Consider the following 18527-nt stretch of genomic DNA (forward strand, 5'->3'; position numbering starts at 1 on the left):
TGTTTCTTTAACACATTGTTTTTTTCAATGTGAAAGAGAAACGGCAAGTTTAATTTCCACCATATGGAAAGTACAGCCGTATGAAAGGTTTTTACAGATGTGTTAGACATCTACAGACCTTTGGGCAGAAAGCTATACTGTTCTGGCATTCATTTCACTCAGCCATATAAAGTCACTTCAGAAAGTAGCAACTGATTATACTTTTACCTGAATTCTCTTGATTAGAATATATATCCAAAATATGTAAAATAAGGAAAAGAAATGAAGGAGTGTGTGCATGTGTAACCTATTCAAAAATACATTACATAATATTAAAAATTTACATTCAGAAAGAATAAAGGAGAAAAAAAACCCCAAAATTCTACCACTCAAAGACAACTAACTGCTATTCACATTTTGATATATTTATTTCTAGTCTGTTTCCGATTTCTTTTTTCCTTTTTTGTTCCTTTCTTTCTTTTCTTTTTTTTTTCCGGGGGGGGGGTTTGAAAATGACATTTCAATAGACCAGAATTCCAAAGCTCTTAGCAGTAATTCAGAAAATTTCAAACTATAGCTTGAAAGTTCAGATTTTAAAAATACCTTAAAAGGTTGTGTGCTGGCCATCAATTTTGTATCCAAGAGTCTAAAAGCAAAAGAATTTTTAATAAGGTAAACAAAATGTATAGCAATGTTCAAAATGTATTTTACTCAAATGAAAGTCTTAAAAGTGGACAGAGGAATTAAGCACATCAGCCATTCCAACCTAGTGCTGGCATCTCTGCTACATTAGATGAGGACTCAGTCCCCTCATCCAGGGACTTCATCAAGAGACTGTGGGAAAGTCCACACCCAGAGTACAAGTTCTAGATTTGCTGAGAAGGCATGGGCTACATTGACCTCAAGGGTAAGTTAAATATCCTCATATGTTTTTACATGGATCAACTACTGTTGCAGGTCTAACACTCTCAAGCTGTTACCATCTCCTACCACTACCCAGATTTGTATGACATAATTTCTTGGAGGGTCAAAATTTGCATTTGGCAGTTTCATACTATTGTTGTTATTTCTTACTATTCTGCTTCAGACACTGGAATACTAAAAAAAAAAAAAAAAAAGAAAGAGACACTAATATGAAAACTGTTTGTTCTCACATAAATGTGAGCACCGCAGATAACAGGACAGAAATAGCCTGGCTGAAACAGCAACTGTCCACCAGCCCTCTTCAGACAGGTCCTCAGACGCAGACCCTTGCTCTGCGGACTCCATGTGGCTGACATGGACCTATCAGAACACACAGTACTAACCGTGGACATTATCAGATTAAGGCACTGACTTAAAGTTGAGAAAAAGAAACTCTCTAGGCAGACAGTTCTTGACTGACTACAGAATACTCTCAACTGGATGTATTCAACTCTGTCCAACTATACATTCAACTGTCTCCAATAGTCAACTGAATACCCTCGACTGGACATTTCACCAGTACAAGGTTCACCCGACATATAAGAAAGACAAGAGTCAACTCAAGAAGACCTCACCAGTTCCTCAGATGACGGGAGGTGGGATGAGAAAAAAGCAGCTGCTGCCCATTTTCACCCTCAGGTCATTTCTGATTTTTAATTTTTAACAACAAAATCAATCATCAATTGTAAAAGCAAACCATCACAAAGGTAGAGCTGTTAAGCCATTTCCCAGCTTATGTGAATGGGACTGTCATCATGACCTAATGGTTTTAATAAATCACTGAATACCTGTTTGTATTATGGATGCCCTGATGACTGTTTTAAATGAAAGACAGGGGCTTCCCTGGTGGCGCAGTGGTTAAGAATCCGCCTGCCAATGCAGGGGACACAGTTCGAGCCCTGGTCCGGGAAGATCCCACATGCTGCAGAGCAACTAAGCCTATGCACCACAACTACTGAGCCTGCGCTCTAGAGCCCATGAGCCACAACTACTGAAGCCCACATGCCACAACTACTGAAGCCTGCATGCCTAGAGCCCGTGCTCCGCAACAAGAGAAGCCACAACAACGAGAAGCCCGCGCACCGCAAGGAAGAGTAGCCCCCGCTCGCCACAACTAGAGAAAGTCTGCGTGCAGCAATGAAGACCCAACGCAGCCAAAAATAAATAAATTATTAAATAATAATAAAAAAAATAAATGAAAGACAAATCCTCAAAGAAAGCTTACCTGGGGAAGACACATGTTGTCATCTCCTTAAACTCATTTAAGTCCTAAAAAAAAGAGGATGACCTGTTATGATTTTACTCATACACTCACAATATTTAAAACATAAATATTTAAAGTCCCATAGCTCTCTTCTCAAACAGTGATACCTCAAACAGGCCCTTTATGCTAAACTGTCAGGCCCATATCTCGTTAATAATTACTTTCTAAAAATCTTGTCAATTTCCTCACTGACTGGGAATCATATGACCTGATATTAAACTTCTGCATAACCAAAATAGACAAACATGAACATTTTATGGCTGAATTAGGAGGGGAAAAAAGGTTTCTATTATATGTAGAAAACTGTCAGTAATAGCTCTATTACACAACTCATCATAATAGTGAGACTAGTAGAGTTATTTAAATAACATGGTTCACAATATCCTGTGATAACCCATAATGGAAAAGAATATGAAAAGGAATATATATATGTATAACCAAGTCACTTTGCTGTACAGCAGAAATTAACACACATTGTAAATCAACTATACGTCATTAAAAATTTTTTAAAAATAAAATAAAGCAGTTCATGCAGGAAATAGACATATTGTAAATTAGTTACACTTTTAATGGAAACACCATTGAAATACTGGTTAAAATGGCCACTAAAACACAGACTTTCCAATACACATGATTCTTGTTTAACTACTCAGAAAACTGCTTAAGTGGCACCAATAGCAAGTGCCTAAATTAGACAATTCATTTCCCAAGTTTATTTGCTCAGGAAGTCTAGAGCTGAAATGAGATTGCTCTCATTTTGAATTAACTCATTTACATACATAATTGCCACACTGTACTGCGCAGTCATACTCCTGACCCTTTGTAACTATACTTCTCTTCAGTGTTATTCATGCTTCATAGGCAACTGCCATTTCCCATTAGCTTTTCAAGCCTGTAAATACAGACTATTTAGCTAGCTTGAAATATTTACCAGCTTTTCAATGGCTATCATTAAATTAATGAACAATACATGAATAAGTGGTTTCAATGCTAAGTCACACAAAAATGCAATAAAGACTGTAACCTCTCAATACCATTACAAAGCCTCACAAGCAAAAAAAAAATAGAATTATGGCAACTTCCACGGCCAGCATACAGTAGAGTTCTAAACCAGTGCCTTCTAAAAGGTCATGCTGAATGAAATACCAAGAAGACTTTTAAAAGGAGATTCTCCCCTAAAAGCCTGTCCCCAAATATGGATTCTTTAGTATACTTTTAAATGCAACATTTGACAACAGCATATGTAAAAGTTCTACCATTTTAAATAGGTCTTGCTCTTTATTGTCATCGCTTCTTCTAAAGGTAGATGGAAGAAAACCATTTTCTCCTTCCAACAATGACAGAACACAAAGAAGTTAAATAACATACTCAGGTCACCTGAGTAATAAAGCAAGCGATGAAACTGCTTATCCTAACCCACCTCCTACTTTGCAACAAATCATATGCTCTTTCTAGTAGAATTTGATTCAAAACTAGTTACATTCAAGATAACATTTATTAAGTGCTTACATACTAAGTGCTATGCTAGGCATTTAGACACGGATAATAAAAAAATTATATTCCTTGCCCAGGACTTCTCTGGTGGTGCAGTGGTTAAGAATCTGCCTGCCAATGCAGGGGACATGGGTTCAATCGCTGGTCTGGGAAGATCCCACATGCCACAGAGCAACAAAGTCCGTGTGTCACAACTACTGAGCCTGCGCTCTAGAGCCCGCGATCCATAACTACTGAGCCCGAGTGCCACAACTACTGAAGCCCACACGCCTAGAGCACATGCTGTGCAACAAGAGAAGCCACCGCAATGAGAATCCCGTGCACCGCAATGAAGAGTAGCCCCCGCTCGCCACAACTAAAGAAATCCCATGCACAGCAACAAAGACCCAATGCAGCCAAAAAGTAAGAAAAATAAAATTAAAAAAAAAATAAAGGTTATATTCCTTGTCCAAGGAGCAAATCACCTAGAAGGAAAAGGGGAGTAAGTTGTAAAGATAAAATTTATGCAACAAAAGAGGTACACAAACAAAAAGAAGTTTCTCTGAACTTCTGTGGGAGTTCAGAGAAAGGAAAGATCACTTCTTGGGCAAGGCAGCAGGCAGGGAAAACTTCACAGAAGAGGCGTAAGCTGAACCTTGTTAAGACAGGTAAAGCCATATATAGCAAACATTGAGGAAAGCTAGAGAAAATTCAAGTTGGAGGAAATTATATACCCAAACCAAAGACATACAAAGACACTTTCCAGGGGAAAAAATGAGCCAATCTTGCTGAGAATAAGGATGGTAACGAGAATGAGCCAATCTTGCTGAGAATAAGGATGGTAACGAGTGACTAGATTACACAAGAAGGCTGGGCCAGATCACAGAAAGCTTGCTATGCCAGGCTAAAAAGAATCAACTGTATAGAAAAACAAAGAATGTGGGATTAATTCAGAATTTTGAGCAGGGTTAGTGATGTGAACAGAGCCATACATCAGGAGATTATAAAACTGACACAGTCGGAAGATTCGCATTTGTTAAATCAATATTTAATGCATCTTACATGCCAAGCTCTGTTTGGTGTTCAAAACACCTATAAACACAGTATTAAATACTTTCCTCTTTCCTTACAGATACCTTCACTGCTTTAAAGGTCAAAAAGTCGTGAGAGAGACTGCTACCATTCGGCCAATAAGGAGTGAATGATCTGAAATTAACATTAGCTCTTTAGATGTACACAATGCAAATTCACACCCATCATGTTTGTTTTGAGACTCACAACTATGATGTCTTTGAGTCCCAGAGGGCGATACAGTTGTTATGAAAAGCAGGGACAATCTGAAGGTTGCAGAAATAGGACAAGGGAAGCAACAGACCCGCTGTATTCAGAGCTGTGCTGTGTTGGACTTTTCCAAAGAAAAGTAATCAAGATGCTGATGGAACGATGTCTCGTAAGAAATATGAAGTAACTGAGGCTTTGCAGATGTATAAAAGGCACTGAACTCTAAAGTAGGTATCACCCAATCCAGAAGTCATAAAAGATTAATCTGGTGGTAGTTTAAAGCAGAGGTTGGAAAACCATGGCCTGCAGGCCAAATCTGGCCCATCACCTATTTTTTAAATAAAATTTTACTGGGACAAAGCCACACCCATTTGTTTATGCACTGCATTCTATGGCAGTTTTCAGGCTACAATGGCACTGTTGAGAGTCCTGACAAAGACTGTCCAGCCTGGAAAGCCCTGAATATTTTACTATCTGACCCTTTATAGAAAAAGTTTGCCAACCTCTGGTTTAAAGGATGGGATGAAGGTTAAAGCAAGACAGAGAATCCTGCCTGGATTCTTTTTGCTAATTCCAGATGAGAAATAAGGCTACTTGCTACTTGAAATGAAAATAATCCAGATGTGAGAGACAGCCCGGAGACAAAATTGCCAGTATTTTGTAACTGGCCAAATCTGGGGCACAGAAGAAGGGTCAAAACTGATGTTAAAAACAGTATTGGTGACTGGGCATCATTTATAGTAAAGGAATCAGGAGAAAGAACTGGATTGGAGACTAAAGGAAAGAAAGGTTGTGTTAAGTTACACATCTTGTTTGCAGCATGTGAATTTTAAACACCTCTCATTCTGAAGGCTATCCAGGTAGACACATGTCGGGTCCAGCATGAATTACGACCTAGATCTGAGGAGAGATCCCAGCTGGAGAAAAAGATGTGGGTGTCTTCAGCTGAAGTCCTGGAAGTGGGTGAGATGACTAAAGGACAGAAAATATGGAGAGAAAATACAGGAGAGGAGAGGACAGAGTGACGAGGGGCAAATGAGACGAGGCCACGGGCAGTCAAGGAGCAGAAGAGGAGGAGATAGAAGAGAAGCTCTTTTCCCAAAGCTCATGCTTTGGTGCACTGAGATGGCCTGGCTCCAAGAGTAAAAAAAAAAAAAAACACCGAGGTCAACAGAGAACCTAAGGGAAGCAGCCTCAAAAGAGGTAAGCAAGACTTTTGCACAACCTGATCCAGTCTAGATGACCTCTAGCACCACCCCACCTTCAACGGCCCTGCTATTTCTCCTGTTAGCAATACCAAACTAGAAGACCACACCTGCGGCCCAGGAAACCCCCGCCCAGCACTAACTGAGCAAACCACTGGTGCCACGACGAAACAAATGTTTAACCGTGCTCCGGCAATGGCAGATGACCAAAGATCCCTTAAAATGGCTTGTAGGCATATATCTTCAAAAATGTACAACCAAGCTCAGGAGACTGTCCCTCTGGGAGCATGCTGCAGACAAGGAAATGGCACCCAGCAGAGAACACTTTCTCAGTAATAAAGACTCAAGAATTGTTAAAACAGGCTGACAAGTCACTTACCGAGGGCAGAGGGCAGTAGAACTGATGAACCGTGTGCATGACATCCAAGAGCATATTGTGTCCAATGACAAGTTTCCCCTAAAAAAAGTCAAGATTAGGAAAAGACTTCTTGGTACAAAATTATATCAGGACTTGAGAGTGAAATGTATGGTTCAGTTCCATAAGGATTTTGTACTAAACTTACTTTTTGACACTAAGGAAAAAAAAATGTATAAAGATATGCAAATATAGAAATTTGGGCTGACTTCATTCCTCTTCTGGTGTTCAATCCAAAATGCAAAGTAAAACTCCAAAAGACTTTGATTTCATTGATTTTTTTCCTCTGGTTTTTATTCATCTTGCCACCCACAAGAATCAGTAGTAAAATTTTTATTGAAGAGCTCAAGAAAGTAACTGAAAATGCTAGGTACCTTGAACTGTCGAATAATTTGTCAACAAACTCCAAATATCTATTTTCGGAGTGTATTCTTTAAAACAACTCACTTATTTCCAAAAGATATATTCATAACAATGCTAAAAGGTAAAAATAACTAATTTCTAATTTTATTAAGTAGAATGAGTTTTCGTTTCCTTCATTATCTATGTCAAAATTCATGGGGCTCGTTCTGAAATATTTCCAATGAAATTCACTGCTTTTCAACCAGTAAGGTATAATATATGTGCAATAAATTGGTCCATTTTGATAAAAATTAAACTACGAAAATGGAATATCAACTTGGATTTAGCTAGCCAGGTGACAGCATTTTTAACATAAAGCATCTGGTCACTACAGTGGAGCTTTTCACTATGTCCCAGTGGCCCTTCAGAGTAACACTCCTTGACTCACAGAGCTAAACATAATTATTTGAAATAAATAATTTTACACAAAATCTCCCAAATCCAAAAGACAAGCCGTCCTTTTGGCTCAGTGTGTGGGCACATTCTGAACACCTATACAATGCTAAAATACCAAATATTGATTAAAACCACAGAGAAGACGTGGAAGGAACCCAAAATGGAATACAAACCTGAAAGACGAACCTAACTGTGTTATAAATGAATCCCTCAACAACACTGAAGGAGGCTGATAAGAACAGAACTATGAAAACAGCATATAATAAGAACTGCATTTCCCAATGCTGGAGAAAAAAATGTACAAATAAGAAAAGAGAGTAGGTTGGAAATACACCCTGGGCTTCCCTGGTGGCGCAGTGGTTAAGAATCTGCCTGCCAATGCAGGGGACACAGGTTCGAACCCTGGTCGGGGAAGATCCCACATGCCACGGAGCAACTAAGCCCGTGCACCACAACTACTGAGCCTGTGCGCCCACAAGCCACAACTACTGAAGCCCGTGTGCCACAGCTACTGAAGCCTGTGCGCCTAGAGCCTGTGCTCCACAGCAAGAGAAGCCACCACAATGAGAAGCCCAAGCACAGCAACAACGAGTAGCCCCCGCTCACCGCAGCCGCAACTAGAGAAAGCCCGCGCGTAGCAACGAAGACCCAACGCAGCCAAAAATTAATTAATTAATTAATTATTTTTAAAAAAAGAAAAGAAACCCTGTGGTATTGGACTACAATCTGAGGTCTATCAGTATAAAGGCATTTTTTAATATATATACATATATGTCAGACATGGAAATATCAATGTGTGTATACATGCATGGTTACACACGTGTATCATTCTTAGCTCTGTCCAGTGAGGGGAACTAGAAGCACTAACACCACAGTAGTAGCCCAGGACCAGATCTTGGTTTCGAAACACCATTCTCCAATAAAAGGAACCAGGGCTCCTTGGAGAAGTCATTGATTCTACAGCTGAGGCAGGGAAAACAGAAGATGAGTCTGGAACATCTTGTGATGTCAGAAAGTAAGGACGTGCTCAGAAAAGGGTGGGGGCTTGTTCCAGGGGGAGTCAACCTGAAGAAACTCCAATGGCCAAGGTGGTACCATCTGAGCCCCAAAATAAACAATAAAAAAAGTAGATTAAAATCTGTAGAATGAAATAAATTTCCCTGAGTCCAAAAAATTTTTTAAAAGAATTAACAAATGAACAGGGGAGCAGGGACAGCTCTTCCTTCTAGAAGAATTCCAAGAACGAATGGAGAAAGAAAGAGGGAAACACAGACTCGCCACTAGAAAACCACAGCAATAATGGCTGCAGGCAAGATCCACCGACAGATGCTACGGTCACAGGCAAAAGCTTGAGGAGAAACAGGATTTTCGGGACTTCCCTGGTGGTCTAGTCGTTAAGACTCTGCGCTTCCACCGCAGGGGGCAAGGGTTCAATCCCTGGTCAGGGAACTCTTGCATGCCACGTGGTGCGGCCAAAAAAACCCCAAACAAACAAAAAAACACAGGATTTTCCTTATCTCAATCAAAGTATCTCCCCAAAAATATTTATCAGTCACAAAAGAGGTAACAGTAACTCTACAGTGCACAAATCCAGCAGACATCACCTAAACCAAGTGATTCAGGTCAACATCATGAACCGTCATTTCTGTGGTATTCCTGCCTCAATCAATGTATGTCCTCAATCCAACATGAGAAAAGATCAGACAAATCCAAACTGAGAGACATCTGACAAAATTACAGTCAACACTCTTTAAAAATATCAAGGTTGGGACTTTCCTGGTGATCCAGTGGTTAAGAATCCGCCTTCCAATGCAGGGGGAATGAGTTCGATCCCTGGTCAGGGAACTAAGATCCCACATGCCTGGGACAACTAAGCCTGTGCGCTCTAGAGCCCACGCACCACACCTAGAGAGCCCACGTGCCGCAACTACTAAGCCCGCGCGCTCTGGAGCCCATGCACCACATCTACAGAGCAGCCCAAGTGCCGCAAGGAAGAGCCCACATGTCGCAACTAACACCTGACATAGCCAAATAAATAAATAAATATTTTTTAAATATATCAAGGTTATAAAAGACAAAGAAAATTACAGACTGCAGAAAACTAAGGAGAAATAACAAGTAAATGCAATGTGGGATCCTAGATAGAATTGTGAATAGAAAAAGGACTTAGTGGAAAAGGGTGAAATTCAAATTAGTTCATAATATTGTAGCAATGTTAATTTCCTGGTTCTGATAACCGTATATTATGTAAGATAATAACATTGGGGTAGCTAGGTGAGGGATATATGGAAACTCTGCACCAGTTTTGCAACTTTTCTCTGGGTGAAAAATTAATACAAAATTTTTTAAAACAGATTCACTACCAAGAGTGATGGGAAAAGAATTTGATCTGATATAAAGAGAGTCTACTGTTCACTGGCTTTACAGAGTTTAACTATGTTAGTATTTTTAAGGTATGTGACTTATAATTTTAAATCTGGATCACTAATAAATAGGGCTTTTCTCGCAGTATGCTTTGTGACGTGAACTACCAATGATCAGCAACATACTATGAATCACTCTGCAGAAGAGAGACAACAGAGAGAAAAAATAAACAGAGGCACAGCAGGCTAAGGTATCCAAATTGTTTGTACAAGGCAAACAAACGTCCCAATCTTGGAAAAGCTACCTAAACCCTCACAGTAGCTATAAGAGGGCTCAAAGCCAACTGCCACCCCACATCTCTGTGTTTCATGGACAGCCTCAGTCAAATCAACCACTGCTCTAAAGGTTGCTAACAGTGTATAATGTAAGCAAATGTGACTCCTCTCTGCTTTTCTGGATACCCGTAATCTTAGCCACTTCTCAAGAGACTCACACCTTGGTTTTTCTCCAGGCTCATCCAACTCTCTATTCCGTTCTGATGACGTCACTTACTTGAGCAAAAGAGCTCCAGGTGAGCCAGCCCTCCTCCTTCACAAGGCTCTCTAACTTCTGTTTACTGGCCACAGCCCCCCGCCCCCACGGGGGACAGTGGCTGCCTCTCCTCAGATGCTCCTGTTTGACAAGCCTGCACCTGGTGGTGAGACATTCATGGACTCCTGGAGTCTGGCCGTAAAGCTTCCCTGATGCAGAGTTCAGCGTCTAAGGGACAAGATGACTCCTCCTGCAGGGGAACAACTTCTTCTCCCTAGGCCAGCTACTCAAGTAAAGAAAAGTCTTGGATTCCAGGCAACTTAGCATCCAGGCAAGCAGTCTGACTCGGATGCATAACTCACAAAACAACCAGCAGCAAGACCCAGTTTAATCTATTCAAGATGTGGGTGCCTCTTTCCTGAAAGGATTTATGAAACAAGGGGAAATGTCTATCCTATCTATTACAGAACCCTCCAGCATATTTACACAAATTGTCAATACATTTTTTTAAATGTATCAAATGTTATTAAGGCTATGAGATATAAGATTCAATCACAGTTATGCAGAGAACTCAATACAATTATTTTTACCCTCTAGATTCTTCTAATTAAGGAATAAAACGCTTCAAACACTAGATTGTTTCTCACCATATTCTTTAGTTTGTTATTCTGCTTCTTATGGGTTTTGAGAATAATAAATATTAGTTCCATGGAGCCACATAAGGCTGTCACTGTATAATCCTCCCCTGCGTTTTACAAGAAATGCTTTCTAAAAAAATGGTTTGGACATAATTCCGCAATTACGATGTCACACTAAGCGCCTTATAACAACAATCTGTCTTTATGAAGTTCTAACTTCTCCCTCCAGACCAGGTAAACAATCTAAACGTGACCAGATGATTAATGTGCAATGATAACTGGGCATTTCACCTTAAATGTTATGTTCATGAAATTAGTTAAAAAGTCTGGTTCACTTACCGAATTAGCAATGGCATGAATGACTCTAGAAAACCCCACAGCATCATTCAGTTCTTCCTAATTTAAAAACAAAACAAAAAATCCACTATTGACGTATACATATTGCTTATTTGAACGGGTTAAAATCTAGGCAAAAAAAAAAAAAAGACTGAAGTTTTATATGGAGTTAGATAGCTTTAGTTTCACATGCTTTGAGTCTATCACCCCAAACAACTGCATCTGAAATGACCTATGCACATAACTTTCTTCTGTTTTAAAATGAGCAAAGTGGCAAATTATTCATTAGTTACTAAAATAACAGTGCTAGGGTTTACCCATCACTTCCCATCAACTGTTGAAATTTCCTAGTCTCTCAAGTTGCCTTAGAAACACAAACTTTTAAAAGCTGCCACCTGCTGGCCAAACTCAATACTGAATTCAATTCTGAGGTGACCCACCCAGCAGCTGACTGTCAAATCAAGAATGTTCAGACTCTTTTTTCCTGGTCAAATGCATTTTTATAAAATTTTTATAGCACAGCACTGAGACTCATCCCCATTCAGTTTCTTCTCTCCTGTTTTATTCCCAATGCACTTAAATGGGCTCAATTTCTCTCCTATCTTGAAACCCCTTCCTTTAATCTGAGCTCCACGCAACCACTCTCCTTCTTGTCTCTTCACAGCTAGATTCCTTAAAGACTCCTCTCCACTCACTAGGTCCAGTTCAACTCCCAGGGACCCGCAAGCCCCCTGCTCCCCCGCTTCACCCTCACTGAAGTTGCTCACCTCTTTAAACTACTCTCAAGTCTAACAAGCGTTGGCAGGGATGTGGAGAAATTGGAACACTTGTGCCCTGTTGGTGGGAATGTAAAGTGGTGCAGTCACTGTGGAAAAGTGTGGCTGGTCCTCAAAAAATTAGAAACAGAGCTACCATACGAGCCAGCAATCCCACTCCTGGGTATGTGCCCCAAAGAACTGCGAGGACTCAAAGAGATACTTGTACACCCATGTGCAGAGCAGCGTTATTCACAAGAACCAAAAGGTAGAAGCAACACAAGTGTCCAACAGCAGATGAACGGATAAACAAAATGTAGTACATACGATATTATTCAGCCTTTAAAAAGAATGGAAATTCTCTCACATGCTACAATACAGATGAACCTAAATGACATTATGCTAAGTGAACTAAGCCAGTAACAGACAAATACTGTACGATTCCACTTACATGAGGCACCTAGAGCAGTCAAATTGACAGAGACAGAAAGTAGAATGGTGGTTACCAGAGGCTGGGGGATGGGGGAATGGGAAGTTATTGTTTAATGGGTACAGAGTTTCAGTTTTGCAGGATGAAAGGAGTTCTGGAGATGGATGGTGGTGACGGTTGCACAACAGTGTGAATATATTTTACAGTACAAAACTGTACAGTTTAAAATGGTTAAGATGGTAAAGTTTATGTTATACATTTTACCAGAATTAAAATTATTTTAACTTTTTAAAGAATGTTCTTTAAAAAAGAAGAAAAAAACCTACTCCCAAGGCTAATCCCAATGGCTATGTCTCAGTCCTCATTCTACTTCTCAAGAGCATCAGACCCTGTCAACATCCCCTTCTTCAAACACTCTTCCCCTTGGCTGCTGTGTCACAATAACCTCAGGCACATTTTTGCACTTCTGCCCATCACTCAGATGCTGGTGGTCCTCAGGATCCAACCCTGGGCCCTCTGCTCCTTCCTCATGCATATGATAGGTGCTCTCATCCTGTCCCGGTCTCTCTGCCAACAACAACAAAGTCCAGCCCTCACCCCTCTCCTGCACTCCAGCACGACAATCTGCTGACAGGACACCAATGCTCAGATGCCCCCAAAACATCGAAAACCTCATCTGCTCAAAAGCAGAATGTAACACCTTTGTCCGCTGTAGGGGTACAGCCCTACCACAGTATCCTGGTGACCTTGCACATATCCAGATAGTCCACGCAGGCAAAGGCTTGAGATGTAACTAATGTGCATCTGGATGGAACACCCCAGGAGAGGATGGGAGGCCACCTCCCTCTCTTGCCTGGGAGGCTGTCATGAGACAGTTTCTCACTGCTGCCCAGGTTCTGATGAGGCCTGGGGCTTCCTGCCCCACCGCCTTTTCAGAATAGAGCTACAGAGTATGAAAGCACTTAGCCGCAGTCTAGAGTTGGCTGCTCGGCGATGGGGCATCCACAGCTCACTCTGCAGTCACCTGGCCCCTTTTGTTTCAGCGTTGTCTTTTTGGTTTGTGGGACAAGCACCACGTGTAGCTGTCACCTTCTCTAAGTCATAAACTGTCTAAATCTAACAGAGGCTTGCTCTGTCTTTCCTGGTTGCATTAGTCTGATGTGGCCCTGCTTTATGCATGGGTGAGCTGGACGTCCACCCTCGCCCAAACCCACTCCTGGCCTCCTCCACCTGCGCCCCCCCACCAACACCACTCCGCCACCCCATCTAAGTGGACTGATGTCAGCCTACCCAGCTGCCCAACTTCCGGGCCTGAGCATCTTCTTTCTTCTGCCTTCGTCTTTTCACCACCCACATCCAATCACAAATTCCACTGACGCTACCTTCTAAAGATGGCCAGATTCCACCTAAACTGCTACTAACTTTCCTGTTCCAGGGCACTGACATCTCTTAGCTGGTTACTCCGCAGCTGAACTGGTCTCCCTGCCTCCAGACTTACTCGAATCCATTCTCCAGAGGACAACCAGGGCGAGGTTCCAACGATGCAAATATGACCGTGCATCCTAATCTGTCAAATCATATCATCTAAACTTGGTTTTAGGAAAACTAGTAACTGTGCCTGAAGTTAGACATAGCAAGATTAGTTAATGGGCTGTGAAGCTCAGTGACACACAATTTAAATGATAACCACTAATTCCTCCTCCAAGACTGCTTCATGGAAGCGAAGACTGGTCAACCATGATGCCAGCCTCACTTTGTTGGCTGCATCTAATTACTTAACCTTAGGTTCCCCTCATTCTCTTCCAGGTTTTGCTACCAATTCTTCTCTAGTAGAAAAATATTCATTAAATTGCATCTATCACAGGATCTACAACTCTGTAGCCATTTCTCACTCAAAGGAAATGAACATAATCCAATCACCTGTTCCTTAGCGTGTTTCTGCTGCTCTCTTCTTTTACGTTCTTCTTCATCTACTTTGCTGATAACAATATAGCGCTCTTTCTAAAAGACATAAAGCAGATATACAATTTTCTGGAAGCTACCTGACCCCTACCCCCCAAAATTCAGATTCTGCTACCAGTAGAAGTACAATTTTTCTCACTGCACAGTCCTTCATGGGCTAAACACACTGGAAGTATTTTGAAATGCCACCAAAAGTTGAGTTGATGCTTTACAAACCAAAACTCCACCTCCGTGTTTCCATGACATTTTCCCATGGTTTATTAATCACCCCAAAAGACAATTATAAATATCAACAGACTGTGAGAATAAGACACTCCATAATGAACACTAAGATGCTGCATTTGAACATGAATTTCTAAATAGTTGTTTTTAAGATAATTTCTATATAATCTATAAAAATGTTGAATCACTATGTTGTACACCTGAAACTGTAATATTGTAAGTTAACCACACCTCGATAAAAAAATTTCTACATTTCATTAACATAAGAAAAAAATCCTGGGGAATTCCCTGGTGGTCCAGTGGTTAGGCTTCCAGGCTCTCACTGCCAAGGGCCCGGGTTCAATCCCTGGTCGGGAAACTAAAATCCCACAAGCTGTGTGGTATGGCCAAAAAAAAGGAAAAAAAAAAAAATCCTGGATTTTCTGGTAACTTGTCAGATAACTAGCACCTTCTTTGTCACATACTGCATTTTGTATCAATCAAATATACTACATAACCTCCTGTGTCAAAGTTTGAGATTTTTCTTCTAGCAAGACTTAATTTACTTAATCTCTTATTTAATTAGACATCTGACTTAACAACAAGAACTAAATTCTAAAATTCTGTAGAAGGAACGCACTATTAGCTCACCATCAGCCCACCTTTACCCATCACAGTTCTATCACTGAACCCTGGGAGTACATGATGATAGCTATGTTTATGCCCCAGATTCTAAAATTTAATTTTACTGGGCCACATAACAGGAAGCAATTATTACATGGATATCATGTATATCAGCTTTCTGTGAGGCTTAAGAACATGTACTAACATTTGCATACTTTCAAGTTTACAAAGCATGTTCACTTCCATCTACCCACTTGATAACTATTTTTTAAAAAGCTGTGAGATAGGTATAGCTCATTACCATGCTCATGCCCAATGCACAAATGAGGAAAACGAGGCTGGCAGAGGGGAAATGACTTGCCCAGTGTCACCCAGTTCATATGTAGCAGAGCCAAGGAGTAAACTCTGACTTTCAACTGCTCGATTTGATTGCATTTTGCATTTGCATATTGTTGCATGGGTTTCATGCGTTTGATGTTGGCCCTGGATAATTCTTGAGGTTACCTTTTCAGTTTCTAAAGTCTCAACATGAATGCCTTTGGGATACCTAAAGAAAAGAAAGAAAACATGACATCAGTAGATGAGACAACAGCTAAAACCCTAAGTATTTTAAAAACAACTACATAGCCATAATTTCATTACTTAAGTTTTATTAAATATGAAATAAATACCACTACTAGGAAGACTTTAGAGTAATTTCAGCTACTAAATGTTTCCCTCTCTCTCCTCTCAAAACACAGGAATGTGGGCTTCCCTGGTAGCGCAGTGGTTGAGAGTCTGCCTGCCGATGCAGGGGACACGGGTTCATGCCCCAGTCCGGGAAGATCCCACATGCTGCGGAGCGGCTGGGCCCGTGAGCCATGGCCGCTGAGCCTGCACGTCCGGAGCCTGTGCTCCGCAACGGGAGAGGCCACAACAGTGAGAGGCCCACGTACCGCAAAAAAAAAAAAAAACAAAACACACAGGAATGTAACTGATTTCAAATTAATATTTTTAGGACTTAGGCATCTTCTGAAATGTCAGGAATCCCGTAATACAGTCAACTAATTACTACACTGTCAAATCTTGCTTCTAAATATCACAATGTTTACTTCCTAAGTAAAATTCTGAAGGTCTCTTTGGATGATCTGGGGCATGCACAGGGGAGAGGTGAGATGAGTAACTCTGCTGTAATCGGCACAGTAGTTTCATCTGCCCAGGAGAGGAATCTGGAACTCGGGTGGAGTACGTGGCAAGGATAACATGAGAGGAAAGGGGCCTGGTCAAACAACAATGGCCCTTTTCCTGTTTTGGTCAAAGTAAATTCCCAGTATACATGCCACTGGCAGACTCTAACGAAAGAACAAGAACCCCAAACAAAGTCAAGTGCAAACATCCATCTGTCTAATCCCGATACTCAATTTTTGAGTTAGAGATCTACTTGAAAATATAATTAAACCAATAGAAACACCGCCAGAAAAATACACACACACAATTTTGGATATTGTTTCAGGGGATTCATAGGCCTCCTGAAACCTACCCATGGCCTAACCCCTGTTTTAGAAAAAGCATTCACCTGAGTATTTCCCAGGTCTTAAAACCAAATCTTTACCATATATTGATACCTTCAAAGAACAAAAACACTACACATCCAGAAGTTAATGGACAGGCCAAAGTGACAGTTAAAAGAAAATTGTAAAGGCTTTACAACATCTACTAAGAAGGAATAACAAGGAAATAAATTAAGTGGGTATGAAATAAATTAAGTGGGTGTTCAACTTAAGAAATTAGGGGAAAACAATAACAAAATAAAGCACTGCCCAAGAACACGGTATGGTCAAATCACCAAGAACTGCAGAATATCAAAAATGAAATAAGAGCTAAAAAATTACATTTAGTTTTTAAATCCTGGGTCCCTCACAGAGCTCTCGTGTATAATATAAACACTTACTTCCAGCTCAAAGTCTGATAAATTAGTTTTCTTTGGAACCTATAAAAACAAATGAAAAGGTATTAATTTTGGCTCATTAAAGGAAAATTCAAACTGACCAAGCACTGGTTGGGAAAGACATTTAATTTTTTTTTTTTTTTTTTAGAAGATGGATTGGGGATTTCCCTGGTGGCGCAGTGGATGGGAAACTGCCTGCCAGCGTAGGGGACATGGGTTCGATCCCTGGTCCAGGAAGATCTCACATGCCACAGAGTAACTAGCCCGTGCGCCACAACTACTGAGTCTGCGCACCACAACTACTGAAGCCTGCGCTCCTAGAGCCCATGCTCTACAACAAGAGAAGCCCACGCACTGCAACAAAGAGTAGCCCCTGCTTACCGCAACTAGAGAAAGCCCACGTGCAGCAACAAAGACCCAATGCAGCCAAAAATACATAAAATTAAAAATAATAATGATAATAATAATGGATAAAATAAAGATGGATTGAATTTTTTTTAACTTTTTATTTCATATTGGAGTATAGTTGATTAACAATGCTGAGTTGGTTTCAGGTGTAGAGCAAAGTGATTGAGTTATTCATATACATGTATTTATTCTTTTTCAAATTGGGAAAAATATTTAATTTTTAAAGGAGACTTCATCAGAAGCGACAGGTAATGTGCAAACAAGAGCAGACAGGATGTTTGAGGTGGGAGGATTCCTCACCACTTTTCTTCATCAAAATGCTCTTTATTATTATTATTATTATACTGTCTTTATAGAAGAGGCAGAAGTTCTTGTCTAACCAAAGTATTACTTCCTGTGGCTGTATGAAGAGTTTTAAGTGGACAGATGTATTAAAACACTTCTGTGAAGCTAGTCACAAAGTAAAAGGAAGGAAAGCAGGCTGTTTCAGTCACTGACTCTACGAAACACTGATGTTTTTTACTGCAGAGAGAAATTAAAAGGACAGGAGTAGGGCTGCCCTGGTGGCGCAGTGGCTGAGAGTCCACCTGCCGATGCAGGGGACACGGGTTCATGCCCCGGTCTGGGAAGATCCCACATGCCGCGGAGCAGCTGGGCCCGTGAGCCATGGCCGCTGAGCCTGCACGTCCGGAGCCTGTGCTCCACAACGGGAGAGGCCACAACAGTGAGAGGCCCGCGTACAGCAAAAAAAAAAAAAAAAAAAAAAAGGACAGGAGTAGCCTGACAGTAAATTCTGCTCTTCTAAAGCCTTTATGTATGAAGCACAAGTCGAGGCTACAATAATGATGCCACTCTTGAGCATGACTTAAAGCAAAGGTGCACAACAGTTTTCTCCCCTCCAGGATGGAACAAAGCATTCATTCAGTGTCTCTATATACCATGGTCCCAATTCTGTTAATGCTAAAGTTCGTGC

The 18527-nt window shown here is 40.8% G+C and overlaps 1 protein-coding gene across 5 annotated transcripts in view; it reads right to left on the reverse strand.

Annotated features, from left to right (window-relative positions):
• PARN (poly(A)-specific ribonuclease) overlaps nucleotides 1–18527 on the reverse strand; it is a 167423-nt gene that overhangs the window by 132802 nt on the left and 16094 nt on the right. For all 5 annotated transcript variants that reach the window (XM_033428761.2, XM_004270162.3, XM_033428759.2 and 2 more), the window contains exons 9-15: nucleotides 17150–17188; nucleotides 15724–15766; nucleotides 14353–14433; nucleotides 11251–11307; nucleotides 6545–6622; nucleotides 2168–2211; nucleotides 583–625 (exon numbers count right to left, since the gene is read on the reverse strand). In XM_033428761.2, the coding sequence (XP_033284652.1) occupies nucleotides 583–625; nucleotides 2168–2211; nucleotides 6545–6622; nucleotides 11251–11307; nucleotides 14353–14433; nucleotides 15724–15766; nucleotides 17150–17188 (385 nt within the window). The remainder of the gene's footprint in view (nucleotides 1–582; nucleotides 626–2167; nucleotides 2212–6544; nucleotides 6623–11250; nucleotides 11308–14352; nucleotides 14434–15723; nucleotides 15767–17149; nucleotides 17189–18527) is intronic.

This window comes from Orcinus orca, chromosome 16 (genome assembly GCF_937001465.1).
Source record: "Orcinus orca chromosome 16, mOrcOrc1.1, whole genome shotgun sequence".
In the NCBI taxonomy this organism is placed as follows: Eukaryota; Metazoa; Chordata; class Mammalia; order Artiodactyla; family Delphinidae; genus Orcinus; species Orcinus orca.